Source organism: Somniosus microcephalus, chromosome 19, assembly GCF_052327205.1.
Source record: "Somniosus microcephalus isolate GS21.2 chromosome 19, FLI_Smic_1.0, whole genome shotgun sequence".
In the NCBI taxonomy this organism is placed as follows: Eukaryota; Metazoa; Chordata; class Chondrichthyes; order Squaliformes; family Somniosidae; genus Somniosus; species Somniosus microcephalus.
The window spans coordinates 5,969,239-5,995,031 of NC_141005.1; the positions used below are offsets into that span (position 1 = coordinate 5,969,239).

Sequence of the window (25,793 nt, forward strand, 5' to 3'; positions counted from 1 at the left end):
AATGGGATCAATATTTGAGACAGATGATGATACAGGACTATGGGGAGGGCTGGGCAGTGGGGTTAGTTTGGGATTGTGCTGGCAAAGAGTCAGCACAAACATGGCCTCCAAAAATAAAAGACTCGGAGAATTATAATTAGTCCAACATCAACCCTGAGGAAAAATGTTCACCACCATGTTACAAGACAGAGGCGCTATTCATTTAAACGATAAAGTGATGGATAAAGTGTCACTCGGTTAATGACCTCAGCGGGTTGTGTGCATTGAGGAGTGATTCTTCGCCAGTATTGTTGATTGTATTCTTTGTTACTGTGTGTAATTCACAGAATCACACAAATTTACAGCACAGGAGGCCATTCGGCCCATCGTGTCTGTGCCAGCCAAACAAGAGCTCTCCAGCCTAATCCCACTTTCCAGCTCTTGAAGTGCCGTAACCTACAGGGCTACGGACCAAGTGCATATCCAAGCACTTTTTAAATACAATGAGGGTCTCTGCCTCTACCACCCTTTCAGGCAGTGAGTTCCAGACCCCCACCACCCTCTGGGTGAAAACAGTTCTCCTCAACTCCCCTCTAATCCTTCTACCAATTACTTTAAATCTATGCCCCCTGGTTATTGACCTCTGCTAAGGGAAATAGATCCTTCCTATCCACTCGATCTAGGCCCCTCAATTTTATACACCTCAATTAAATCTCCCCTGTACCAAAGAAAACAACCCCAGCCTATCTAATCTTCCCTCATAACTAAAATTCTTCTGTCCTGGCAACATCCTTGTAAATCTCCTCTGCACCCTCTCTAGTGCAATCACATCTTTCCTGCAATGTGGTGACCACTAGCTGAGGCCTAACTAGTGTTTTATACAGTTGAAGCATAACCTCCCTGCTCTTATATTCTATGCCTCGGCTAATAAAGGCAAGCATTCCGTATGCCTTCCTAACCATCTTATCTACCTGTCCACAGATCCCTGAAGATAGCAGGACATGCACTCCAAGGTCCCTCTGTTCCTCTACACTTCTCAGTGTCCTACCATTTATAGTGTATTCCCTTTCCTTGTTAGCCCTCCCCAAATGCATTACCTCACACTTCTCCAGATTGAATTCCATTTGCCACTGTTCGGCCCACCTGACCAGATTATTGATATCTTCCTGCAGTCTGCAGCTTTCTTCTTCATTATCAACCACACGGCCAATTTTTGTATCATCTGCAAACTTCTTAATCATGCCCCCTACATTGAAGTATAAATCATTGATATATACCTTCAAAATAGTGTCACGGGATCTTTTACAATCCATCTAAGAAGGCAGACGGGTCCTCCGAGTCAGAAAGTCGTGGGTTCAAGTCCCACTCCAGAGACTTGAGCACATAATCTAGGCTGACACTCCAGTGCAGGACAGAGGGAGTGCCGTCTTTCAGATGAGACGATAAACTGAGGCCCCGTCAGCTCTCTCTGGACATAAAAGATCCCACGACACTATTTTGAAGATGATCAGGGGAATTCTCCCCAGTGTCCTGGCCAATATTTATCCCTCAACCAACATCACTAAAATAAAAACAGATTAACTGGTTATAAGAACATAAGAATCAGGAGCAGGAGGTGGTCATACGGCCCCTCGAGCCTGCTCCGCCATTCAATAAGATCATGGCTGATCTTCGACCTCAACTCCATTTTCCCGCCCGATCCCCATATCCCTCGATTCCCCGAGAGTCCAAAAATCTATCGATCTCAGCCTTGAATATACTCAACGGCTGAGCATCCACAGCCCTCTGGGGTAGAGAATTCCAAAGATTCACAGCCCTCCGAGTGAAGAAATTTCTCCTCATCTTAGTCCTAAAAGGCCGACCCCTTATCCTGAGACTGTGACCCCTAGTTCTAGACTTCCCAGCATCTACCCTGTCAATCTCCCTCAGAATCTTATATGTTTTATCACATTGCTGATTGTGGGAGCTTGCTGTGCACAAATTTTCTACCAAGTTTCCTACATTGCAACAGTGACTAGACTTCAAAGTACTTCATTGGTTGTAAAGCACTTTGGACGTACTGAGGTGGTGAAAGGCGCTATATAAATGCAAGTCTTTCTTTCTAACTGTCATCACCATCATTCCTGAATGCAGGAAACACAGTTGGAGGATCTCTCAACAGAAGAAGGAAACACATATTCCAGTCATAACAAAACAGACACAGAGGATACTCTACGGAACAGGTTTGATGGGCCGAATGGCCTCCTCGCACTGCGAAACTTCTGATATTTGACAGGGATCTGTCAAAATACAGAATGTGTTCATGAGTGAGGAAGGTGCAATGATTCAGGAGTGAGATGGATCACAAGAACTTTTAGAAAGAGCGGGCCATTAGATCAGACAGACCTGTAGAGTTTTAATTGATCCCAAACTCACCCATTTCTTCCTCCTCCAACTCTCAGCCCCTTCTCCCTGCAGAAACACTTCTAATTGCCTCTTTGACCCTCGACTTCAACAGGCGCCCCGTTACTGAGAATTGGGCTGTTAAAGTTCAAGTTTTGCCCGACTTCCATTCTTACTTGTGAATTTCGCAATTTGTATGTAGACCCTTTGTTACAATATTCTCCCTCACCCCTCCTCTTTCTACCAATGTTGGTTGCAGGAAGTTGCCACTAGCGTTTGGGGTGAACAGCTACTGACCACATCAGTGTTGCCCCTTTTCATGGATAGACTACCCACCGTCAGGGCCGCCCAGCCTTCTCATACTGCTGAAAGCTTGGGAGTTAAAAAAAACGGGAAGGTTTATTTTTTATTCATTCATGGGGTGTGGGCGTCGCTGGCAAGGCAGGCGTTTATTGTCCATCCCTAATTGCCCTTGAGAAGGTGGTGGTGAGCCGCCGCCTTGAACCGCTGCAGTCCGTGTGCTCCCACAGTGCTGTTAGGGAGGGAGTTCCAGGGTTTTGACCCAGCGATGATGAAGGAACGGCCGATATACTTCAAGTCAGGATGGTGTGTGACTTGGAGAGGAACTTGGAGGTGGTGGTGTTCCCATGCGCCTGCTGCCCTTGTCCTTCTAGGTGGTATTCCCTGCCTAAACTGGAATTCCCTGCCTAAACCTCTCCGGCTCGCTACCTCTCTTTACTCCTTTAAGACGTTCCTTAAAACCTACCTCCTTGACCAAGCATTTGGTTATCTGCCCTAATTTATCCTTGTGGCTCGGTGTCAATTTTTTTTGTCTAAAAATACTCCTGTGAAGCACCTTGGGACGTTTTACTACGTTAAATATAAATACAAGTTGTTGTTGTTGGTAGAGGTCGCGGGTTTGGGAGGTGCTGCCGAAGAAGCCTTGGCGAGTTGCTGCAGTGCATCTTGTAGATGGAACACACTGCAGCCACGGTGCGCCGGTGGTGGAGGGAGTGAATGTTTAAGGTGGTGGAATTAGTAAGAAGGGAAAAGGGAGAAATAGAAAATACTTCACAATACACTGTGAATCGTAACTATGAATTGGTTCCCTCAATACCCTTAAAGTAAAACTAAACCCTGCACCAAGACATGAGCATTAAGCAAGAGCTAAAAGAGACAAGTGAGCAGGGAGCATCACACGGCTGGCACAGATAATCTCTCTCTCTCTCTCGAGCGTACCCCATGCTCTTAAAGTCTTTGAACTTATTCTCCAACATTATGCAACCACCAGACAGCCCAAACCAGATTCTCCTGTCCTCGACGCTGATTCACAGAGCCCACAGAAGCCAGGGAGGGAGTGAGGCCCCAGCGAGGGGAGGGAGTGAGGCCCCAGCGAGGGGAGGGAGTGAGGCCCCAGCGAGGGGGGGGAGTGAGGGCCCATCGAGGGGGGGGGGGGGGGAAGGGAGTGAGGGCCCATCGAGGGGGGGGGGGGGGGGAAGGGAGTGAGGGCCCATCAGGGGGGGGATGGAGTGAGGCCCCATCGAGGGGAGGGAGGGAGGCCCCATCGGGGGGAGGGAGGGAGGCCCCATCGGGGGGAGGGAGGGAGGCCCCATCGGGGGGAGGGAGGGAGGCCCCATCGGGGGGAGGGAGGGAGGCCCCATCGGGGGGAGGGAGGGAGGCCCCATCGGGGGGAGGGAGGGAGGCCCCATCGGGGGGAGGGAGGGAGGCCCCATCGGGGGGAGGGAGGGAGGCCCCATCGGGGGGAGGGAGGGAGGCCCCATCGGGGGGAGGGAGTGAGGCCCCATCGGGGGGAGGGAGTGAGGCCCCATCGGGGGGAGGGAGTGAGGCCCCATCGGGGGGAGGGAGTGAGGTCTCGAGGGGAGGGAGTGAGGTCTCGAGGGGAGGGAGTGAGGCCCCAGCGGGGGGAGGGAGTGAGGCCCCAGCGGGGGGAGGGAGTGAGGCCCCAGCGAGGGGAGGGAGTGAGGCCCCAGCGAGGGGAGGGAGTGAGGCCCCAGCGAGGGGAGGGAGTGAGGCCCCATCGGGGGGAGGGAGTGAGGCCCCAGCGAGGGGAGGGAGTGAGGCCCCAGCGAGGGGAGGGAGTGAGGCCCCAGCGAGGGGAGGGAAGTGAGGCCCCATCGGGGAGAGGGAGTGAGGCCCAGCGAGGGGAGGGAGTGAGGCCCAGCGAGGGGAGGGAGTGAGGCCCCATCGAGGGGAGGGAGTGAGGCCCCATCGAGGGGAGGGAGTGAGGCCCCATCGAGGGGAGGGAGTGAGGCCCCATCGAGGGGAGGGAGTGAGGCCCCATCGGGGGAGGGTGTGAGGCCCCATCGAGGGGAGGGAGTGAGGCCCCATCGGGGGGAGGGAGTGAGGCCCCAGCGAGGGGAGGGAGTGAGGCCCCATCGAGGGGAGGGAGTGAGGCCCCATCGAGGGGAGGGAGTGAGGCCCCAGCGAGGGGAGGGAGTGAGGCCCCATCTGGCGGGGGGGGAGCGAGTGAGGCCCAGCGAGGGGAGGGAGTGAGGCCCAGCGAGGGGAGGGAGGCCCAGCGAGGGGAGGGAGTGAGGCCCCAGCGAGGGGAGCGAGTGAGGCCCCATCGGGGGGAGGGAGTGAGGCCCCAGCGAGGGGAGGGTGTGAGGCCCCATCGGGGGGGGGGGGGGGGGGGGAGGGAGTGAGGCCCCAGCGAGGGGAGGGAGTGAGGCCCCATCGGGGGGAGGGAGTGAGGCCCCATCGGGGGGGGGGGGGGGGGGGGGGGAGGGAGTGAGGCCCCAGCGAGGGGAGGGAGTGAGGCCCCATCGGGGGTGGGGAGGGAGTGAGGCCCAGCGAGGGGACCAGAAGCCCCTCGGCTCAGCTCCATCGGCTGCCCCGCCTCCTCTCTGAAGTCTGTGGTGTAAAGTTTTATCTTTTCAGACACTGAGATCCTAACAAAATGTTACCTAAAATGAAAATAAACAAAAGTGTTCAAAGAAATGAAGGCATTTTGTTTGTTAAAGCCCCGATGATATTTTCTCCTGGGTTTGCTCTGGGCATTGATCTTTATCTCCTGGAGGCTCCAGGGCAGTCCAAGAGAGTTGGCAACACCCCCAGCATTTAATATTCTAATCTTTCACAAGCCTCATTCTAAACTATATGGCAGCCTTTGTCCTCAGTGTAAAGGGGGATTTAGCCTCCCATACAGTAGAGGAGGAGGAGGCTGTGTGTGTGGGTGTGGGAGGGTGTGCGTGTGGGGGGGGGAGGGCGTGGGCGAGGCGGTGTGACAGAGGGCGAGGGGTTAGGGGCGAGGGGTACTAAACGTCTCTGACTCGGGTTCTGGGGAGGTTCTCCTGGGTCTCAGCTGCAACTGAGCACAGAAGCATGAACATTGTGCCCTTGTAGTTTTTTGTGACGAAGTCCCAGAGGACAATCCCCCTCACAATTAAACAGTCAGGTGTGAACAATGCTAAACTGTCCGCCAAGCAAACATTAACCATCTCCAGCCACTGTGGCCAATTCAATGAGAATCAAAATTTGACTCCGGAAACACACAAAGTGCAAAGAAAATGTGAACGGGTTAAAAACACCAACAGAAGCAAATGATCAGATTTCACTTTAAATCTCGGCTAATTTAAACACTGACCTGATTTAGGCCCGAGGGCGAGGAGGAAAGCAGCGAAAGGGAAATCACCCAGCCTCAACCATTAGAGACACAACTGAAGTCAAATCTGTAACTGAACTGAAATAGTCTAGGGAACGACTACAATTCTCATCTTCTTCCCACAAGAGTATAACGAGTATTCTTTGGTTCAGTCTGCACCCTCCCCTGTGCAGTCAGAAAAATGATGGTGGGTTAATTAAATAAATGCAACATATGTAAAAAGTATTTAGAAAGCTTTAGCCTCACTCTCTCTGCACTCCCTGAATTCTTGTTGAGATGATGGATAGCCCCTGGGATATCCGCCAGTTTACTGCGCTAGACATGTGTGGTACTGGCAAGGTTACTCATGATCCAACACTGTTCCTAACACTGCCTTGTCTCCGTGTGCACTGCCCTGTAAGGCAGCACTGCTGCTAACACAGACACCCACGGCACTGCCAGCCATTTAAAGGAGCGCCAGAGAAAATGTCAGCAACTGAGTCACAGGCTCGACCCCCTGCCCAGATCTCCAGAGAATTGCAGCATTGCACCTGGGATTTATCATCGCTTCCACTTCATCAGCAGCATCAGGTGCTTTTCATTAACAGTCCTCTGTGACTCCACATTGCCGCAGAATCTCTACTCGTAAAGGAATATATCAATAATACTTTTTTTTTAAGCAAGTCAATTATTACTTATTTTTTAATTTAATTTCCCCTCTGCCCTTCCCTTTTCTCCAAGTGCATCTTTTGATTTGGCCGCCTTAGTTGCCTTGTTTATCGCACTTAAGAACTTGAATTTATATAAGAATTAGAAGCAGGAGTCGGCCCTTCGAGCCTGCTCCGCCATGCAATAAGATCATGGCTGATCTTCTAGCTCAACTCCACTTTCCCACTCTATGGCCTAGAAATTCAGTTAAGGCCCGCCAGCAGGCTAACGCCCAAAAGTTAGCGCTGCGCGCGGAGCCAGTTGCGCCCGCCAGAAATTCACTTTTAGCGCCCCAAGTCGGAACCGGGCGCTGTTCCAGGGTGTGCCCGCCTCCACTTGGGGCGCTGAAAGTGAATTTCAGCGCTCCAGCTGCCGCTGCGCCACCCGATGCGGTGCGGCAGGCTGGGGTACTGCAGGCCTCCTCCTTCTCTTAAGGAGGAGCTGCCTGCAGCCGTGAGATCGCCGCTGGATTCTGCCGGCAAATGAGGCCGGCACCACGGAGAAGTGCCGGGCTCGCGGGAATCAGCCACCAATGCCGCGGGGGGGGGGGGGGGTGGCGTAGGAGGCCGGGGAGGAAGGTGCGGGCAGGCGGCCGCCGAAAAAGCGGCCGGCCGCACCTCCACCTTAAAGCGCCCCAGTTGCGCAGCAGTACGGCCCCGTTTTTCCAGCGCTGTTTGCGGCCGCTGCAGAAGAGGCGGCCGCAACTAAATATGGGGTTTGGGCCGGAAGCGGGGCGGAACCGGGGCACTGCGCACACCGATGACGTCATCGGTGTCGGCGCAGCGCTACCGGCTACCGCCGCCATTACCGCAGCGCTGAATATCAGCGCACCCTCTTACACTGGCGTAGAAACCCTCTTTGGGCGAAAAGTGGGCGCAAAGCCTACTGAATTTCTAGGCCTATATCCCTCAAGTCCCTTAGTGTCCAAAAATCTATCTATCTCTGTAATGTATATACCTTTATAAGGGGGGAACTATGTTTTACAGCTCATGTATACTGCAGTACCGGCAGTGACCACACCTGTATATAACACCGAGTAGTAATCTGTACAGATCAGTTGCAGTGTGAGCCACGTTGAGTAAACACCTATTGTACCGTTCTCCGCAGTCTGTGTCTTATTATACACGGACGCAACATTGGCGACGAGGCAGGTTCGAACCTACCTGCAACTCTGCATCACCTCCCGGGGATTCGTTCCTGGAGATCAGTGGATTGGAGGTCAAGGCCAGAGACTCGGGCGTCGACCACGGGCAACCGCCCAGTCATCCAGCAGAGACTCGAGAATTGCGGGGGAGGCTGTCGAGAGCCAGGCTTGGCTTTCCAGTCGAGGTGGTCCAGCGAAACGGGCTGGCAACAGGTAGTGCGTAGACCCTTCCCGGACAGCGGCAGGCTAGAGCCCGACCGAGCGGCACAGCAAAGGGCCGAGCAGCGTCGACGGGGGAAAGAGAGAGAGGGCAGAGCGCACAGGGCGCAGCCGGTGTTCAGGGGCTGAGCAGCGTCGGAGAGACGCGCAGAAACCCGCGAGGCGCCGCCATTGCCACGAGGACCGCCGAGCACGGCGTTGGCAGCAGCGCAGGAGAAGCGCGCAAAACCTACAGGGCGCCGCCATTGCCACGAGAACCGCCGGGAGCGGCATCGGCAGCAGCGGGGGAGGAAGGAAAGCGCGGGAGGCGCCATTTTAAGCCATTGGGAGACGCCATTTTAAACCACACCCAAAATGCCGAAGAGTGGCAGTATCACCGCATTTGACAATGAAGTCGAAGATTGGACTACATATGTCGAACGAATAGAGGTGTACTGCAAGGCAAATGAGGTGTCAGATGACAAGAAAGCGTCGGTATTGTTAAATTTAATGGGTGCAAAGACGTATGGTTTATTACGAAATCTAGTAACCCCAACGAAGCCAATGGAAAAGAGTTTTGAAGACATAGTAACGATACTACAGGAACATTTAAACCCCACACCGCTGCTGATAGCAGAAAGATTCAAGTTTCACAAACGGAACCAGCATAAGGATGAAAGCAATGCTGATTATTTAACAGAACTGCGCAAACTATCGAAACACTGCCAGTTTGGAGCGGGACTGGCAGATACCTTAAGGGACAAGTTTGTGTGTGGGCTTCAAAGTGAAGGAACCCAGAAACGGCTTGTATCTGAAAAGGACCTCACGCTGGAAAAGGCTTTCAGCATTGCGGTATCATATGAAGCAGCAGCACGGGGCGCTGCAGAGATACAACAGAGACACAACAGAGACTGCAAGAATATGGCACAAACGAAATGTCATATGGAACAGAGAAGTGCTATCGCTGCGGCAGAACAACACACGACCAGAATGATTGCTGTTTCAAAGACAAAGTGTGCAGACAGTGTGGAAAAGTAGGACACATAGCACGAGTCTGCAGGTCGGGAAAGAAAATCAGCAATAAGAAACCTACCAAAGGAAAGTACAAGAAGGTACATAAGATGACGGAGAATAGTTCAGATGAACAAAAGAGTGATAACGACTCTGAAAGCAGGGAACTGAGTTGTCTGAAACTACATAATGTGATCACAACGGAGGATCACCGAACCATTTGGGTCACTCTCAAGTTAGCAGGAGTCCAGGTAAAGATGGAATTGGACACAGGATCAGCCCTAACAGTCATAAACCGATGGGACCACGAGCGGCTATTCTCACACATACCCTTGAGAGAGACAAAAATTATTTTGAAGATGTACACGGGGCAAAAAGCCTACCCCAAAGGAAAAATAAGGGTGACCGTTATATATAACGGTAAGGAAACACCAAAACTAGACCTGTATGTATTGCAAGATGGAGGACCACCATTACTGGGACGTGAATGGATCCGGAAAATACAACTGGATTGGCATTCCATACAGGCACTGACTGTGGCTGACAAAAAGGATGACGACGTCATACCTGGGCGACTGTCAAAGATCCTAATTGACGTGAAAGAAGTGTTCCAGCAAGGACTCGGAACACTAAAAGGCATGACAGCGACGATTAAAATTGAAGAAAACGCAAGCCCAAAATTTTTTAAGGCCAGACCGGTACCTTATGCGATCTGCCCAGCCATCGAAGCAGAGCTGGAGAGTCTGGAACGTTCAGGTGTACTGTCCAAGGTAGACTGGAGCGAGTGGGCTACACCCATCGTCCCTGTGATGAAAAAGTCGTTGAGCAGCACGCCTGGGGAACCAAGGAAGGTTCGCATCTGTGGGGACTTTAAGGTAACAGTGAACCCGGTCCTTCACACCGTACAATATCCACTTCCACGGATTGAAGATATTTTCGCCTCGCTATCTGGAGGGAAACGCTTCACTAAGATTGATCTGGCCCAGGCGTATCTGCAAATGGAGGTAGAAGAAGCATCAAAAAAATACCTCACAATCAACACCCATAAAGGTCTCTACCAATAGAACCGGCTGGTATTCGGGGTAGCATCAGCTCCGGCTATTTGGCAGAGGGCAATGGAACAAGTCCTGCAAGGGATCCCAGGGACCCAGTGTTATTTGGACGACATCCTGGTCACGGGCGAAAATGACAATGATCACCTTGCCAACCTGTAGCAGGTGCTCACTAGATTGCAGGAATATGGGCTCCGAGCTAACTGCCCCGAATGCGAGTTTTTTTAGAAAACAGGTCTCGTATTGTGGCCACGTTATCGATAAAGAGGGGTTACATAAGTCCCCAGAGAAGATTGAGGCAGTAGTCAAGGCTCCAGCACCGGAAAATGTGTCACAACTGAGGTCGTTCCTCGGGCTGGTAAACTACTACCATAAGTTCTTGCCAAATTTGTCTACAATACTACACCCACTGAACATCCTACTGCAAACTGGGGTGCCATGGAAGTGGAGTGACGAATGTAGACGAGCTTTCCAGAAGAGCAAAACACTAATCACATCGAAAGAGGTATTGGCCCATTACAACCCAGCATTACCAATTCGGTTGGCATGTGATGCGTCACCCTACGGCATTGGAGCGGTGCTGTTGCACAAATTCTCGGACGGCTCAGAGAGGCCAATAGCCTTTGCGTCACGATCACTAACCTCAGCCGAGCATAACTATGCCCAGATTGACAGGGAGGCCCTCAGCCTAGTGTGGGGAGTGAAAAAGTTCAATCACTATCTGCACGGGCAGAAATTCACCTTGCTGACTGATCACCAGCCTCTTGTCTCCATTTTTAATCTGAAGAAGGGCGTTCTGGTGATGACTGCGCAACGACTTCAAAGATGGTCACTTTTTCTAGGGGCGCACCACTATGAGATTGAATATAAGGGCACGAAACAGCATGGAAATGCTGATGGGCTATCACGCCTGCCACTGCCTACTGCGGAGGAAGCACCAGCAGTGGATCCTGTCGAAATATTCCATTCGACTATAGTTGAATACCTACCGGTAACTAACGCTTGTATCGAAAAGGAAACCCGAAATGACCCGACACTGTCTCGGGTATATGATTTGACGGTGAAGGGATGGCCAGCACATGGCGACTCACTGTTGCCAGCATTCTCGACAAGGAGAGAACAGCTGTCAGTGTGCCGGGGGACCTTGATGTGTGGATCCCGAGTGGTAATTCCACCCAAGTTAAGGGATAGAGTGCTCAATGAGCTTCATGAGGGTCATCTGGGAGGGGTAAAAATGAAAAGCCTAGCCAGGGCTTGTGTGGTGGCCGGGAATCGATAAACAAATTGAGAACCTGACCAAGAGCTGCTCAGGATGCCAGAAAGTCCAAAATGCACCACCACAGGCCCCTCTACACCCATGGGAGTGGCCCTCATCTCCATGGCAACGGGTGCATATTGATTTTGCTGGTCCATTCATGGACTCAATGTTTTTAATAGCCGTGGATGCGCACTCAAAATGGCCTGAGGTCATCAAAATGTCCTCCACCACCACGGAGAAAACTATTGCAGTCCTACGGACCATTTTTGCCGGGAATGGCTTGCCAGAACAGATTTGCTCCGACAACAGACCACAGTTTGTGTCCGAAGAGTTCCGGAGGCTCTTGAAAAAGAATGGGGTAAGGCATTACACATCCGCCCCGTATCATCCAGCCACAAATGGATTGGCTGAGAGGTTCGTACAAACCTTTAAGAAGGCAATAAAGGCTATGTACAATGACAACATTCCGCTGCAGCACAAGCTGGACAATTTCCTGTTCGCCTACCGGAATGCGACACATGCAGTCACCAACCAGGCCCCAGCCATGATGTTCTTTAACCGAAGGTTAAGATCTCGCCTGGATTTGCTCAGACCAAACGTACGAAGAGATGTTGAGAGTAAGCAATTCCAGCACATCCATGAGAAGCCAACAAGGAGCTTCAATGTAGGGCAACCAGTCTTGGCCCGCGACTACCGAACAGAAAAATGGCAGCCAGGAACGATATGCACACGGCAGGGCCCACTAATGTACACAGTGGACGTTGGGGAGAGCATCGTGAGACGCCATGCTGACCAGATCCTAGAGTCACAGGGACAAGTCAACCCCATGCCTCGCCCATACGTACCTGGTGATGAACCCGACGTACAGGTAGCATCTACCCCAGAAACAGTAGCATCGGAAGCTGATGAACGAACCAACCGACGACAGGGGGCCAGAATCGCCTCCGCACCAAGAGCAAGACACTCGGGAAAGGCGCTATCCAGAAAGGATCAGGAAGCCTCCCCAAAGACTGAATTTATAAATAGACTATTTTCGGCTAATGTTGCATGTTAAAAGTGTTAATTGTAATTAGTTTGATATTTAATTGTTAAATGAGTGTTATGGTACTGTTAATCTAAAAGGGGAGGAATTGTAATGTATATACCTTTAAGGGGGGGAACTATGTTTTACAGCTCATGTATACTGCAGTACCGGCAGTGACCACACCTGTATATAACACCGAGTAGTAATCTGTACAGATCAGTTGCAGTGTGAGCCACGTTGAGTAAACACCTATTGTACCGTTCTCCGCAGTCTGTGTCTTATTATACACGGCGCAACAATCTCTGTCTTGGATATATTCAATGACTGAGCCTCCACAGCCCTCTGGGGTACAGAATGCCAAAGATTCATCACCCTTTTGAAGAAATTTCTCCTCATCTCAGTCCTAAATAGCCAACCCCTTATTCGGAGACTGTGACCCCTAGTTCTAGGCTCCCCAGCCAGGGGGAAACATCCGTCCAGCATCTACCCATCCATGACCGCAGGACGTCCCAAAGCGCTTTACAGCCAGTGAAGTACATTTTGAAGTGTAGTCACTGTCGTAATGTGGGAAACGCACAGCAAGGTCCCACAACAGCAATGTGATAACAATGACCTGAATCTGTTTTAGATGCTGGTCGAGGGATAAATGTTGGTCAGGACACAGAACTCCCCTGCTCTTCTTCGAAATAGTGCCCTGGGATCTTTTAGGTCCACCTAGGAGGGCAGATGCCTCGGTTTAACGTCTCATCCGAAACACTGCGAGTGTCAGCCTGGATTATGTGCTCAAGTCTCTGGAGCTTGAACCCATGACCTCCTGACTCAGAGGCGAGAGAGAGTGCTCAGTGCGCTACGACTGACACCTAATAATAGTTGCTCCATCTGAGATCAGCACAGACCTTGGGTCTTCCTGCTCGCTCTGGTCCAGTATTGTGCCAGGCTGTGCATTTCACCTCTGACCCATTCATTCAAAGTCTTACCCGTGCAAACACAATCCAATGCTCCGATACCCTCCAGATACAGTCTCTGGCCTGCAGGGGTTGTCCCAGTAATTCAGACTGACATTTCTCCAGTTTCCTCGCTCCACAACAACTTGCATTTATATAGCGCCTTTAACGTAGTAAAACATTCCGAGACACTTTACAGCAGCGTTATCAAACAAAATTTGACACCAAGCCACATGAGATATTAGGACAGGTGACCAAAAGCTTGGCCAAGGAGGTAGGTTTTAAGGAGCGTCTTAAAAGGAGAGGTTTAGGGAGGGAATTCCAGAGCTAGAGCTTAGGGCCCAGGCAGCTGAAGGCACGGCCGCCAATGGTGGAGCGAAGGAAGTCGGGGGAAGAAGCCGGGGTGTCACTCCTGCTCTCATGGCCGAGATCTGGGAGCAGCTTGCTCACCCGCCTCATAGCCGAGGAAAGTGGAAGGGGAGAAAAATCTCTCCATAATGGAGACTCAGCCCCCAAAAGAAATAACCGCCAGGCAAAGTGAGTAAAGGTATCACAGAAACCCCACAGTGCAGATAGAGGCCATTTCAGCCCATCGAGCCTGCACCGACACATATCCCACCCGATCCCCGTAAACCCTACACCAACACATATCCCACCCTATCCCCGTAACCCCACGTATTTAATCCCCCTAACACTAAGGGTCAATTAATCATAACCAATCAACCTAACCCGCACATCTTTGGACTGTGGGAGGAAACCGGAGCACCCGGAGGAAACCCACGCAAACACGGGGAGAATGTGCAAACTCCACACAGACAGTCGCCCGCGGCCGGCTGTATCACCAAGTGTAAAACATTTCAAAGTTCACAAAATGTGTCACAGCAATCTAATGCACAGGCTAGGATCAGCAGTACGTTTAGTGCCTTGTGCCAGAACACCAAAGCAGACAGTGTTATTTTATTCATTCTTGGGATGTGGGCGTTGCTGTCAATGCCAGCATTTATTGCCCACTCCTCGGTGCCCTTGAGAAGGCGGTGGTGAGCCGCCTTCTTGAACCGCTGCAGTCCGTGTGGTGAAGGTGCTCCCACAGTGCGGCTAGGGAGGGAGTTCCAGGATTTTGACCCAGCCACGTTGGGAAATAGTATTTTCTTATATACCAATTGTTTTGATCTTGGAATAGCACATTGAAAATCAAAAAAAAAATCTGAATCCTGTATTAAAACAGACACAAGAGGCACTGATTTGGTCAGACGGACACTGCGCTTGCGATCTGGCTCTGAATCCAGCTCAAACAGATGGGCGAGAGTCTCTTCTGACTTTTAAAATAAGTTCTAAATGTGCCGAGTTTGAGTGCTCTCAATCCCAGCTCCACTGGGCACTGCTCCAAGGTGACAGTCCCATTCCCTGCAGGTTAACTGTTCATTTTTAAAAAAAAGCAACACTGAATAATGCTAGCCTTTGTTATTCATTATATTATTAGCACAAGGTTCCAAGTAATTGTCTTGAGACTGTTCTAGGGAACTGAGGCTGATCCTGGCAGTTGACAACAGCTCTGGGGGCTTTCAGTTTAGCCTGGTGTTGCCTGCATGTTCAGTCTAATGACAAAGTGAATCACAAAATGTGGCAAAGGGTAAATGGCAATGAAGCACTGGGAGTACTGTGCACAGTTCTGGTCTCCATTTTACAAAAAGACTATAGAGGCACTGGAGAAGGTGCAAAAAAGATTTACATCTGAATGATACCAGAACTGAAAAGTATATAACCATCAGGATAGAGGGAACAGGCTGGGGCTCTTTTCTCTAGAAGAGAGAAGGCTGAGGGGTGATATAATAGTGGTCTTTAAGATTATGAAAGGGTTTGATAGGGTAGATGCAGAGATGTTTCCACTTGCAGGTGAGACCAGAACTAGGGGCCGTCAATATAAGATAGTATCATTAATAAATCCAATAGGGAATTCAGGAGAAACTTCTTTACCCAGAGAGTGGTGAGAATGTGGAACTCGCTACCACAGGGAGTGGTTGAGGCAAATAGTATTGATACATTTAAGGGGAGGCTAGATAAACACATGAGGGAGAAAGGAATAGAAGGGTATGGAGATAGGGTGAATGAAGAGGGGCGGGAGGAGGCTGGTGTGGAGCAGAAACACCGGCACGGACCAGATGGGGTGAATGGCCTGATTCTGTGCTGTAATTCTAGGTAACTCTGGCTTTCATAGACTGTGAGAATCAGACAGTTCGAAAGGAATATTTAAAAAAAGGCAGACCAAGAGGTTGAGGCAGTCAGAATGTGGATGAAGTGGGAGAGTGAAGTGGGGGAGTGAAGTAGAGGAAAAGACTGGCAGTTATTGGAAAGGTATGAAGGCGAGCGATGCAACCACCAATTCAATTCAATTTTTTTGTCATATATGCAGCAGGCGCGTGTACTGCACAATGAAATGTTGATTTTTACGAGTCCTCCCACCTTGTGACTCCGTCGATCACTCCCTTTCTGACCATGCTGAGCAGGGGGGCCTCCCTCCCTGGTTGGATGGGGAGAGGTGGGGAGCAGCCATAACTAAGAGCCGCAGGAGGGAGCATTCCCGAGGACCCCGGGCCTCAGTGCAGAGCGGTGGGGCTGTCTTTGGGCAAGAGGGAGGATGTGGACAAGAGGTTGACTAGGCCTGTATTCACTCGAGTTTAGAAGAATGAGAGGGGATCTCATTGAAACATATAACATTCTGACAGGGCTAGACAGACTGGATGCAGGGAGGATGTTTCCCCTGGCTGTGGGGTCTAGAACGAGGGGGTCACAGTCTCAGGATACGGGGTAGGATATTTAGGACTGAGATGAGGAGAAATTTCTTCACTCAGGGGGTGGTGAACCTGTGGAATTCTCTACCACAGAAGGCTGTGGAGGCCAAGTCACTGAATATATTTAAGAAGGAGATAGATAGATTTCTAGACACACAAGGCATCAAGGGGTATGGGGAGAGCGCGGAATATGGTATTGAGATAGAGGATCGGCCATGATCATATTGAATGGCGGAGCAGGCTCGAAGGGCCGAATGGCCAACTCCTGCTCCTATTTTTCTGTGTTTCTATGTGCTCTGGGTCAAGGTTGTTGATTTTAAACTGGGATTGTTTACTGTGGAGGAGAGAAGGCTCAGGGGAGATTTCTGTGCAGGGGAACATTTTCCACTTCCTGCACTCAGAATCTCTCAGCACAGGAGGCCATTTGGCCCATCGTGCCTGTGCCGGCTCTTTGAACGAGCTCTCCAACTATCCCACTGCCCCCTGCTCTTTCCCCAGAGCCCTGCAAATCTTTTCCTTTTCATGTATATATCCAATTTTCTTTTGTAAGTTACTATTGAATCTGCTTCCACCGCCCTTTCTGGCAGTGCATTCCAGATCACTCGCTGTGTAAAAAAAATTCTCATCTCCCTCTGGTTCTTTTGCCAATTACCTTCACTGTGTCCTCTGGTTACCGACCATCCTGCCACTGGAAACAGTTTCTCCTTATTTACTCCATCAAAACCCTTCATGATTTTGAACACCTGTTAAATCTCCTCTTAACCTTCCCTGCTCCAAGGAGAACAATCCCATCTTCTCCACACTCCCCACATAACTTGATGCAAATTACACACTACATTCCTTTGGTATGTTAACATACGTTGGTACTTAAGACCACTGCTACGGTTTGGATATTAGTTTATTCTCAAATTTAACAAAACATAATTTACACTCCCGAACAGTAATGCGATACAAAGTTAATTTACATCCCAAAATATCGACACAGGATCTAAAACAGAATTCGCAGGTTTGATATTTTTTTTTTACATCAACCAGGAAAAAGATGTTGCAATTCAGAAAAGCTGACCTAACTCTTGAAAAACAGTTTTTTTTAAAAAAGCATAACTTGAAAAACAGACCATAAACAGTGATAACCTAGATAAAGACACAAGGCAATGTTGCACAGAGACAATATCTATCTTCCAGTATGTTGCTACAATAATTTGATATTAAATGTTGCGTTCAGGTTAAGGCACGCGGTAAGTGATTAGCAAAGCAGTAACGTCTTATTTACAGGACTGTTAAAAACAATCCTTAATTTCTTTTTGGATTTTTCTCTTAAAACAGAAATGTACATAGTCTCTAAAACCGGACTGGTTAGCTTACCTTAACCTACATATAAAGAATCTAAATATCTAGTGTCCAGTAAATCTTACCCTACTATACGAACAGATACATACAGGCTTACCAAAATCAGTGACATGTTCAGCATCTTACATCCACCTAGTCTAAAGGTACTGTGTGTACGACAGTGGTTACTACACAATATATCTGTCGCAATGGCTTTTACCTTCTTCAATCTGCGTAAACATAAGCTGGAACAGGATTTATATAAAGTACAATTATTAAACACAAGTTCGCTAAATTGTAGTACTTCAAATTTTTATTTTTTTTAAAAGTGCAACTAGGCCTTCCTGTCGCGGGAGGTAATGCACATTTTATTCACACCGCTCAATAAAGCGCTCAGCTCCCTCCTTGCTTACAAACGATTATTGTGGAACGCAAAGGTAGAGCATCGAGAGTGTGTTAAGGGTCCGTTAACCATCCACCAAAGCCCAGGTTGGCAAAATATTCCACTAGAGCGCCTCTCGTGGTGGTCCCTGCTTACGATAAATCAAATGATACTTGAGCCGTCGTCATTCAGTGAGGCCTTTCTGGCTGTGAATTCCAGTTATTGGCAATGCATTCTCTACACGCTGGTTTCCCCAACATAATGTTTCTTGTAAAATACGTGTGAGTGTGTGTCTGTGTCTGTGTGTGTGTGTGTGTGTGTGTGTGTGTGTGTGTGTGTGTTGCTGGAGGCGCTGCGATTGCCATCCTGACTGCTGGAGTGTTAGCACCTGTTTTTTTGCACAGGGGAGTGGGTAGAGGGACTTGCTATTAAACATTAATCAGCAACATTGATGATGCAAACCAACAAAATGCCATTGTTCTTTCTTTCCTCATGCAGCAGTCAAAAGATCATCAACACTGTAAATCAATGGAATCTTTGTTTTGTAAACAGTTTCCAAAGCAAATTGTTAACTTAAAAATAATATTTAACATTTATATTGGTATAAAAAGTCAGGTATTGCACAAACTGGTCAATTAATGGCAGTAAATGCCTTGGTATTAAGCATCCCGCAAGCAACTGCCGTTTGTGTAATTTGTTTTGCTATACTTGTGTCATCCCATACCCGAAAAAAACCCAAGTGTAATGTTAGAAGGCTCAGCCAGCTCGATTAGCCCTATTCAGCAATACGGGGCCTGCAACAAGTCTTCCTGATCATCTGTCCCGGGGGTGGGGGTGGTCGCTATGACGGGACGGTCACTCCTATGATAATTGCAACAATGACTATGAGGACCGCAACACAAATCATTATCAAGAACATTTTCTGCAGGAGAGAAGAGAGAAAAATTACATTGTGGAATTTTCGTTGCGCCGTTAAATCTGCCAAGACAATAATGTTTTCATTTGAATTATTATCACTTGTCAAAAATGTAGAAAAAATTATTAGATAAAAATAAAGACAAAACATAAACAGGACTGAATGACAAGTGAGCTTGTATTTATGTAGAAAATAGCCAGAACATTTTACAGCCATTTTGAAGAGCAGTCACTGTTGTTCTGCAGGTACAGGTTATCAGCCTACTCCCGAGGTCCCCACCATCTCAGAAGCCAGACTTCAGCCAATTCGATTCACTCCACGTGATATCAAGAAACGGCCAAGCGCACTGGATACAGCAAAGGCTATGGGCCCCGACCATATTCCGGCTATCGTGCTGAAGACTTGTGCTCCAGAACTAGCCGCGCCTCTGGCCAAGCTGTTCCAGTACAGCGACAACACTGGCATCTATCCGACAATGTGGAAAACTGCCCAGGTATGTCCTGTCCACATAAAGCAGGACAAATCGAACCCGGCCAATTACCACCCCGTCAGTCTACTCTCAATTATCAGCAAAGTGATGGAAGGTGTAATCGACAGTGCTGTCAAGCGGCACTTACTCACCAATAACCTGCTCACTGATGCCCAGTTTGGGTTCCGCCAAGACCACTCGGCTCCCGACCTCATTACAGCCTTGGTCCAAACATGGACAAAGGAGCTGAATTCCAGAACTGAGGTGAGAGTGACTGCCCTTGACATCAAGGCAGCATTTGACTGAGTGTGGCATCAAGGAGCCCTAGTAAAACTGAAGTCAATGGGAATCAGGGGAACACGCTCCACTGGCTGTAGTCATACCTAGTACAAAGGAAGATAGTTGTGGTGGTTGGAGGTCAATCATCACAGCCCCAGGACATCGCTGCAGGATTTCCTCAGGGCAGTGTCCTCGGCCCAACCATCTTCAGCTGCTTCATCAATGACCTTCCCTCCAACATAAGGTCAGAAATGGGGATGTTCGCTGATGACTGCACAGTGTTCAGCGCCATTCACAACTCCACAGATAATGAAGCAGTCCATGCCCACGTGCAACAAGACCTGGACGACGTTCAGGCTTGGGCTGATAAGTGGCAGGTAACATTCGCGCCACAGAAGTGCCAGGCAATGACTATCTCCAACAAGCGAGAGTCTAAACACTGCCCCATGACATTCAACAGTACTACCATCGCCGAATCCCCCACCATCAACATCTTGGGGGGTCACCATTAACCAGAAACTTAACTGGACCAGCCATACAAATACTGTGGCAACAAGAGGTCAGAGGCTGGGTATTCTGCGGTGAGGGTCTCACCTCCTGACTCTCCAAAGCCTTTCCACCATCTACAAGACACAAGTCAGGAGTGTGATGGAATACTCTCCACTTGCCTGGATGAGTGCAGCTCCAACAACACTCAAGAAGCTCGACACCATCCAGGACAAAGCAGCTCGCTTGATTGGCACCCCATCCACCACCTTAAACATTCACTCCCTCCACCACCGGCGCACCGTGGCTGCAGTGTGTACCATCTACAAGATGCACTGCAGCAACTCACCAAGGCTTCTTCGGCACCACCTCCCAAACCCACGACCTCTTCCACCTAGGACAAGAACAGCAGGCGCATGGGAACACCACCACCTCCAAGTTCCCCTCCAAGTCACACACCATCCTGACTTAGAAGTATATCGCCGATCCTTCATCGTCGCTGGGTCAAAATCCTGGAGCTCCCTCCCTAAGAGCACTGTGGGAGTACCTTCACCACACGGACTGCAGCGGTTCAAGAAGGCAGCTCACCACCATCTTAAGGGCAATTAGGAATGGGCAATAAATGCTGGCATTGCCAACGACGCCCAGATCCCATAAACGAATGTAAAAAAAGTTGGCAACCAATTTGTACACAGCAAGTTCCCACAAACAGCTAATTAACGAATGACCAGTTGATTTTTTGAGAGATACAGGCTGAGGGGGAATGTTGACCAGGAGAAGAGGCTCCTCGGATGGTAATTCATTCTCGGGGTGCGGGCGTCACTGGCAAGGCCGGCATTTATTACCCGTCCCTAACAACTGAGTGCCTCGCTAGGTCACTTCAGAGGGCAGTTAAGAGTCAACCGCGTTGGTGTGGGTCTGGAGTCACCTATAGGCCCAAACCGGGCAAGGACGGCAGGTTTCCTTCCCTAAAGGACATCAGTGGAACCTGTTGGGTTTTTGACAATCAGACAGCTTCATGGTCACTTTTACTGACACCAGCTTTTTATTTCCAGATTTTTAAAAAACTGAATTCAAATTCTCAAATTGCTCCATGGTGGGATTTGAACTCGCGTTCAATGTTCCCTTTTTTTGGTGCACGGCCCATTCAAAATAACGGATATGTGCTGCTTTGGGCATTGAAAAGCTGGTGAGCCGGCGGCGCAGGAGGTCCCGAGAGCTGTGCGGCCGCGCAACTTAAAGGGAACATTACTCACGTTCCCTGGAACATTAGTCCAGGCCTCTAAGTTACGAGTGCAGGAACATAACCCTTCTGCTACTGTAACCATAGCCAATAGTGCCATGGGGTCCTGCAAGTCCACAGCAGCAGGCACAGCATGGTTTAAACGTCTCATCTGAAAGACAGCACCTCTGACAATGCAGCACTCCCTCATTACCGCACCAAGGGAAACCAGGATGGGAGAGGAGGGGTAAGCAGTGTGTGTGTGTTCTCTAGTGTGTGGTTAACCTTACTGGAACAAAGCAAACACTGCCGTTTCAGAAGCTTTATTATAATATTTGTGCTTGCTTCAGTACCACAGTCTCATCCTGCCAGCAGTGTAAGAGTTGAAGCATTTTGTAAATTTTCAATTATTGCTGTAAATATTTTATACTGAAATGCTGTGTATTCAGAGACTGAGCACGTGTTTGCATGCTTGATTCCAAGAGCTATTTACTGCAGCAAGAGCACCAATATTGATTGGATTCTACATTTCAAACTGGCAACACTTGAAGCCAAAAGGGCCCTTTATATAAACGATTGTTGGCGTGAGAGTCAAACAGCATCAAGGAAAGCTATTTGTCACTGGTGGGTATTAGACTACCTGTGGTTTGCTCTCTCTAGGTTCTCAGTGATTTCAAGTTGCTGCAAAATCTGGAACATCCAGCGTTCTGACGAAAAGTCATCGACCTGAAACGTTAACGGTTTCTCTCTCCACAGATGCTGCCTGACCCGCTGAGCGCCTCCAGCATGTTCAGTTTTTATTTCAGATTTCCAGCATCCGCAGGACTCTGCTTTGCTGGATGGTCAATAATGCAGGGTGGAGTTCTCCACGGATGGAACGAGCCCACCACTGCAGATTCCGGCCACTTTAATTCAGCTCTTAAGACACATGTTACCTTAAACTATGCAAAGCGAAAATCTATGCAGCGTATAGTCTGATGATTCTTACTCCCGGAAACGGTGTGCTCTCCCCTCACCACTCTCTGCCGTAGGGTTACGAGGCTGGCTGAGTGAGGGGCCCCCACTCTCTGCCGTAGGGTTACGAGGCTGGCTGAGTGAGGGGCTCCCACTCTCTGCCGTAGGGTTACGAGGCTGGCTGAGTGAGGGGCCCCCACTCTCTGCCGTAGGGTTACGAGGCTGGCTGAGTGAGGGGCCCCCACTCTCTGCCGTAGGGTTACGAGGCTGGCTGAGTGAGGGGCTCCCACTCTCTGCCGTAGGGTTACGAGGCTGGCTGAGTGAGGGGCCCCCACTCTCTGCCGTAGGGTTACGAGGCTGGCTGAGTGAGGGGCCCCCACTCTCTGCCGTAGGGTTACGAGGCTGGCTGAGTGAGGGGCTCCCACTCTCTGCCGTAGGGTTACGAGGCTGGCTGAGTGAGGGGCCCCCACTCTCTGCCGTAGGGTTACGAGGCTGGCTGAGTGAGGGGCCCCCACTCTCTGCCGTAGGGTTACGAGGCTGGCTGAGTGAGGGGCTCCCACTCTCTGCCGTAGGGTTACGAGGCTGGCTGAGTGAGGGGCCCCCACTCTCTGCCGTAGGGTTACGAGGCTGGCTGAGTGAGGGGCCCCCACTCTCTGCCATAGGGTTACGAGGCTGGCTGAGTGAGGGGCCCCCACTCTCTGCCATAGGGTTACGAGGCTGGCTGAGTGAGGGGCCCCCACTCTCTGCCGTAGGGTTACGAGGCTGGCTGAGTGAGGGGCTCCCACTCTCTGCCGTAGGGTTACGAGGCTGGCTGAGTGAGGGGCCCCCACTCTCTGCCGTAGGGTTACGAGGCTGGCTGAGTGAGGGGCCCCCACTCTCTGCCATAGGGTTGCCAATGATGGTCGGAAGTATTCCAGGAGGGTTCCTCACATTACCTTTCGCCTCCGACCCCCTCGCCCCCGCCACTGGACGCCCAATACGCCAATCCTCGCGGCGCTCCGCTCCGCCTATCCGTGCCGATTAAGAAGCGAGCAGACTCCATGAGCCGATTGGATGATATGACACTCAGTCAAACAGCCTTTTATCCCACCCCACCAGCTTCAAGATTTTAAAACTAATAATGAAAGTGTTCAAATAAAAAAAAACACAATTATTACTTTTTTTTTTTATAAACGCCTCCACGATGTTTCTCCCGGTTTGCTCGCAGCAGTGCCCGGGAGATTAATCTTTAATTCCCGCAGAAGCCTGGACAATCCCAGAGATTTGGAAATCCTACTCTGCCAAAGTTCCTCAGCGGGTTGACATGGTGTGCAGACGCAAGACAAATCCTCCATCATACTGAAAAGGATCCCGTATTCCTCATCAGGTGTCAGTCGTGGCTCAGTGGGCAGCACCCTCGCCTCTGAGTCAGAAGGTTGTGGGTTCAAGTCCCACTCCAGAGACTTGAGCACATAAAGCTAGGCTGAAACTCCAGTGCAGTGCTGAGGGAGTGCTGCACTGTCAGAGGTGCCGTCTTTCAGATGAGGCGTTAAACCGAGGCCTCCATCTGCTCTCTCAGGTGGGCGCATAAAATCCCATGGCGCTATTTTGAAGAAGAGCAGAGGAGTTCTCCGGTGTCCCAGGCCAACATTTATCCCTCAACCAACATCACTAAAACAGATTATCTGGGCATTATCACATCGTTGTTTGTGGGAGCTTGCTGTGTGTAGATTGGTGCCACGTTTCGTACATTACAACAGTGACTACACTTCAAAAACAACTTAATTGGCTGTAAAGGGGACATCCTGAGGTTGTGAAAGGTGCTATACAAATGCAAGTATTTCTTTCTTTTCCCAACTCGGACGGTTATCCAGCAACCTCCCACTGGGAATGTGGAGACAGGTCGGATTGAGCGGTGATGCCAGCTGCAGTGCACATCATCAGGGCTCAGGCATCAACAATGGCCAACTGAGCGAGGTCCTGAGAGTGAACAGCAACCTGCAGCACCCACACCTCAGCAAACCTTCGGGAGAATATTAACAAAAACAACAATTTCTGCCCGTTTTGGACAGAGCGTTTTCCTTTGCTTCCCTTTCCCACTTTCAGGTATTCTGCAGTGGACTCTCCCTCACACACTTGCAACTGGTTGAGTGGCCACTTGGCAGAGAAGGTTCAGGGGAGATTAAATAGAGGCGCTCAAAATTACATGGTGTTTTGATAGAGTAGATAGGGGAGAACTGTTTCTGCTGGCAGGAGGGTCGGTAACTAGAATTTTTTAAGCAGCGAGTTGTTGTGATCTGGAAGGGCGGTGGAAGCAGATTCAATAATAACTTTCCAAAAGGGAAATAGATAAATACCTGAAATGGAAAAAATGTGCAGGGCTATGGGGAAGGAGCAGGGGAGTTAAGAGCAGGGGGGAGTGGGACTAATTGGAGAGAATCTTTCAAAGAGCCGGCCCAGGCACGATGGGCCGAATGGCCTCCTTCTGTGCTGTATGATTCTAAGTGTTGCCACCAGCTGAAGCACGTGGGTAACTTGCGAAGTTTAGTTCCTTATTGCTGTGTGGGCTGATTCAGAAGCGGCACCATCCAACACTCACTTGTGCACAGGTGCTGAACCAAACATAAAGCCAAATAACAACCCTCTCTCGTCACACGTCCAAAGATCAGCCACCTCCAGCTGCTAGACAATCCAGGTAATGGCAAAAAGCGGAACGGCTGCTGCTAAATGGTTGAAAACACAAAACTCTTTCCTAAAAACTTTTAAGATAGGACAAGTGGATTAAAGCTCGACAGGAATCTCAAAACATCTCTTCCCAGAAATAAAAAGCCACATGGAAGCCCATGGAATGAAGCAGAGAGTGTCGGTATGGCTACGGAATTGGCTCGGTGACAGGAAGCAGAGGGTGGTGGTGGATGGCTGTTTTTCAGACTGGGGAGCTGGTTTGCAGTGGTGTTCCCCAAGGATCAGTTTTGGGTCCACTTCGCTTTTCAGTTTTTATAAACGGCCTAGACTCGGGTGTCGGGAGCAGCATTATAAAGTTTGCAGATGATACGAAACTTGGCAACGTGGGAGATAGTGATGAGGATAGTTGTAGACTTCAGGATGACAGACAGGATGGTGAAATGGGCGGAAGCACGGCTGATGAAGTGCAATGTGGACAAGTGTGAAGTGATGCACTTTGGGAGAAACATAGAAGATAGGAGCAGGAGTAGGCCATTCGGCCCCTCGAGCCCGTTCCGCCATTCAATGTGATCATGGCTGATCATCCAAATTCAGTACCCTGTCCCTGCTTTCTCCCCATATCCCTTAATCCCTTTAGCCTTAAGAAATATATCCAACTCCTTCTTGAATATATTTAATGAATTGGCCTCTACTGCCTTCTGTGGTAGAGAATTCCACAATTTCACCACTCTCTGGGTGAAGAAATTCCTCCTCATTTCCGTCCTAAATGGCTTACCCCTTATCCTTAGACTGTGACCCCTGGTTCTGGACTCCCCGACCATCGGGAACATCCTTCCTGCATCTAGTCTGTCCAGTCCTGTCAGAATTTTATAAGTTTTAATGAGATCCCCTCTCATTCTTCTAAACTCCAGCGAGTACAAGCCCAATCGACCCAATCTCTCCTCAAACGTCATTCCTGCCATCCCAGGTATCAGCCTGGTGAATCTTCGCTGAACTCCT

At 49.8% G+C, this 25,793-nt stretch overlaps 1 protein-coding gene across 3 annotated transcripts in view; it reads right to left on the reverse strand.

The window, feature by feature from the left end:
* The window catches only part of LOC147103523 (syntaxin-2-like), a 94,383-nt gene that overhangs the window by 11,724 nt on the left and 56,866 nt on the right, over positions 1–25,793 (reverse strand). Inside the window, exon 10 of one of the 3 annotated variants that reach the window (XM_086011893.1) lies at positions 16,974–17,667. The exons of 1 other annotated variant lie outside the window; for it this stretch is intronic. In XM_086011893.1, coding sequence (XP_085868019.1) covers positions 17,611–17,667 — 57 coding nt within the window. In that variant the 3' untranslated portion in view covers positions 16,974–17,610. Of the gene's footprint in view, positions 1–16,973; positions 18,727–25,793 lie in introns of those variants that run through there. One more of the 3 variants, XM_086011892.1, reaches the window with a different exon arrangement.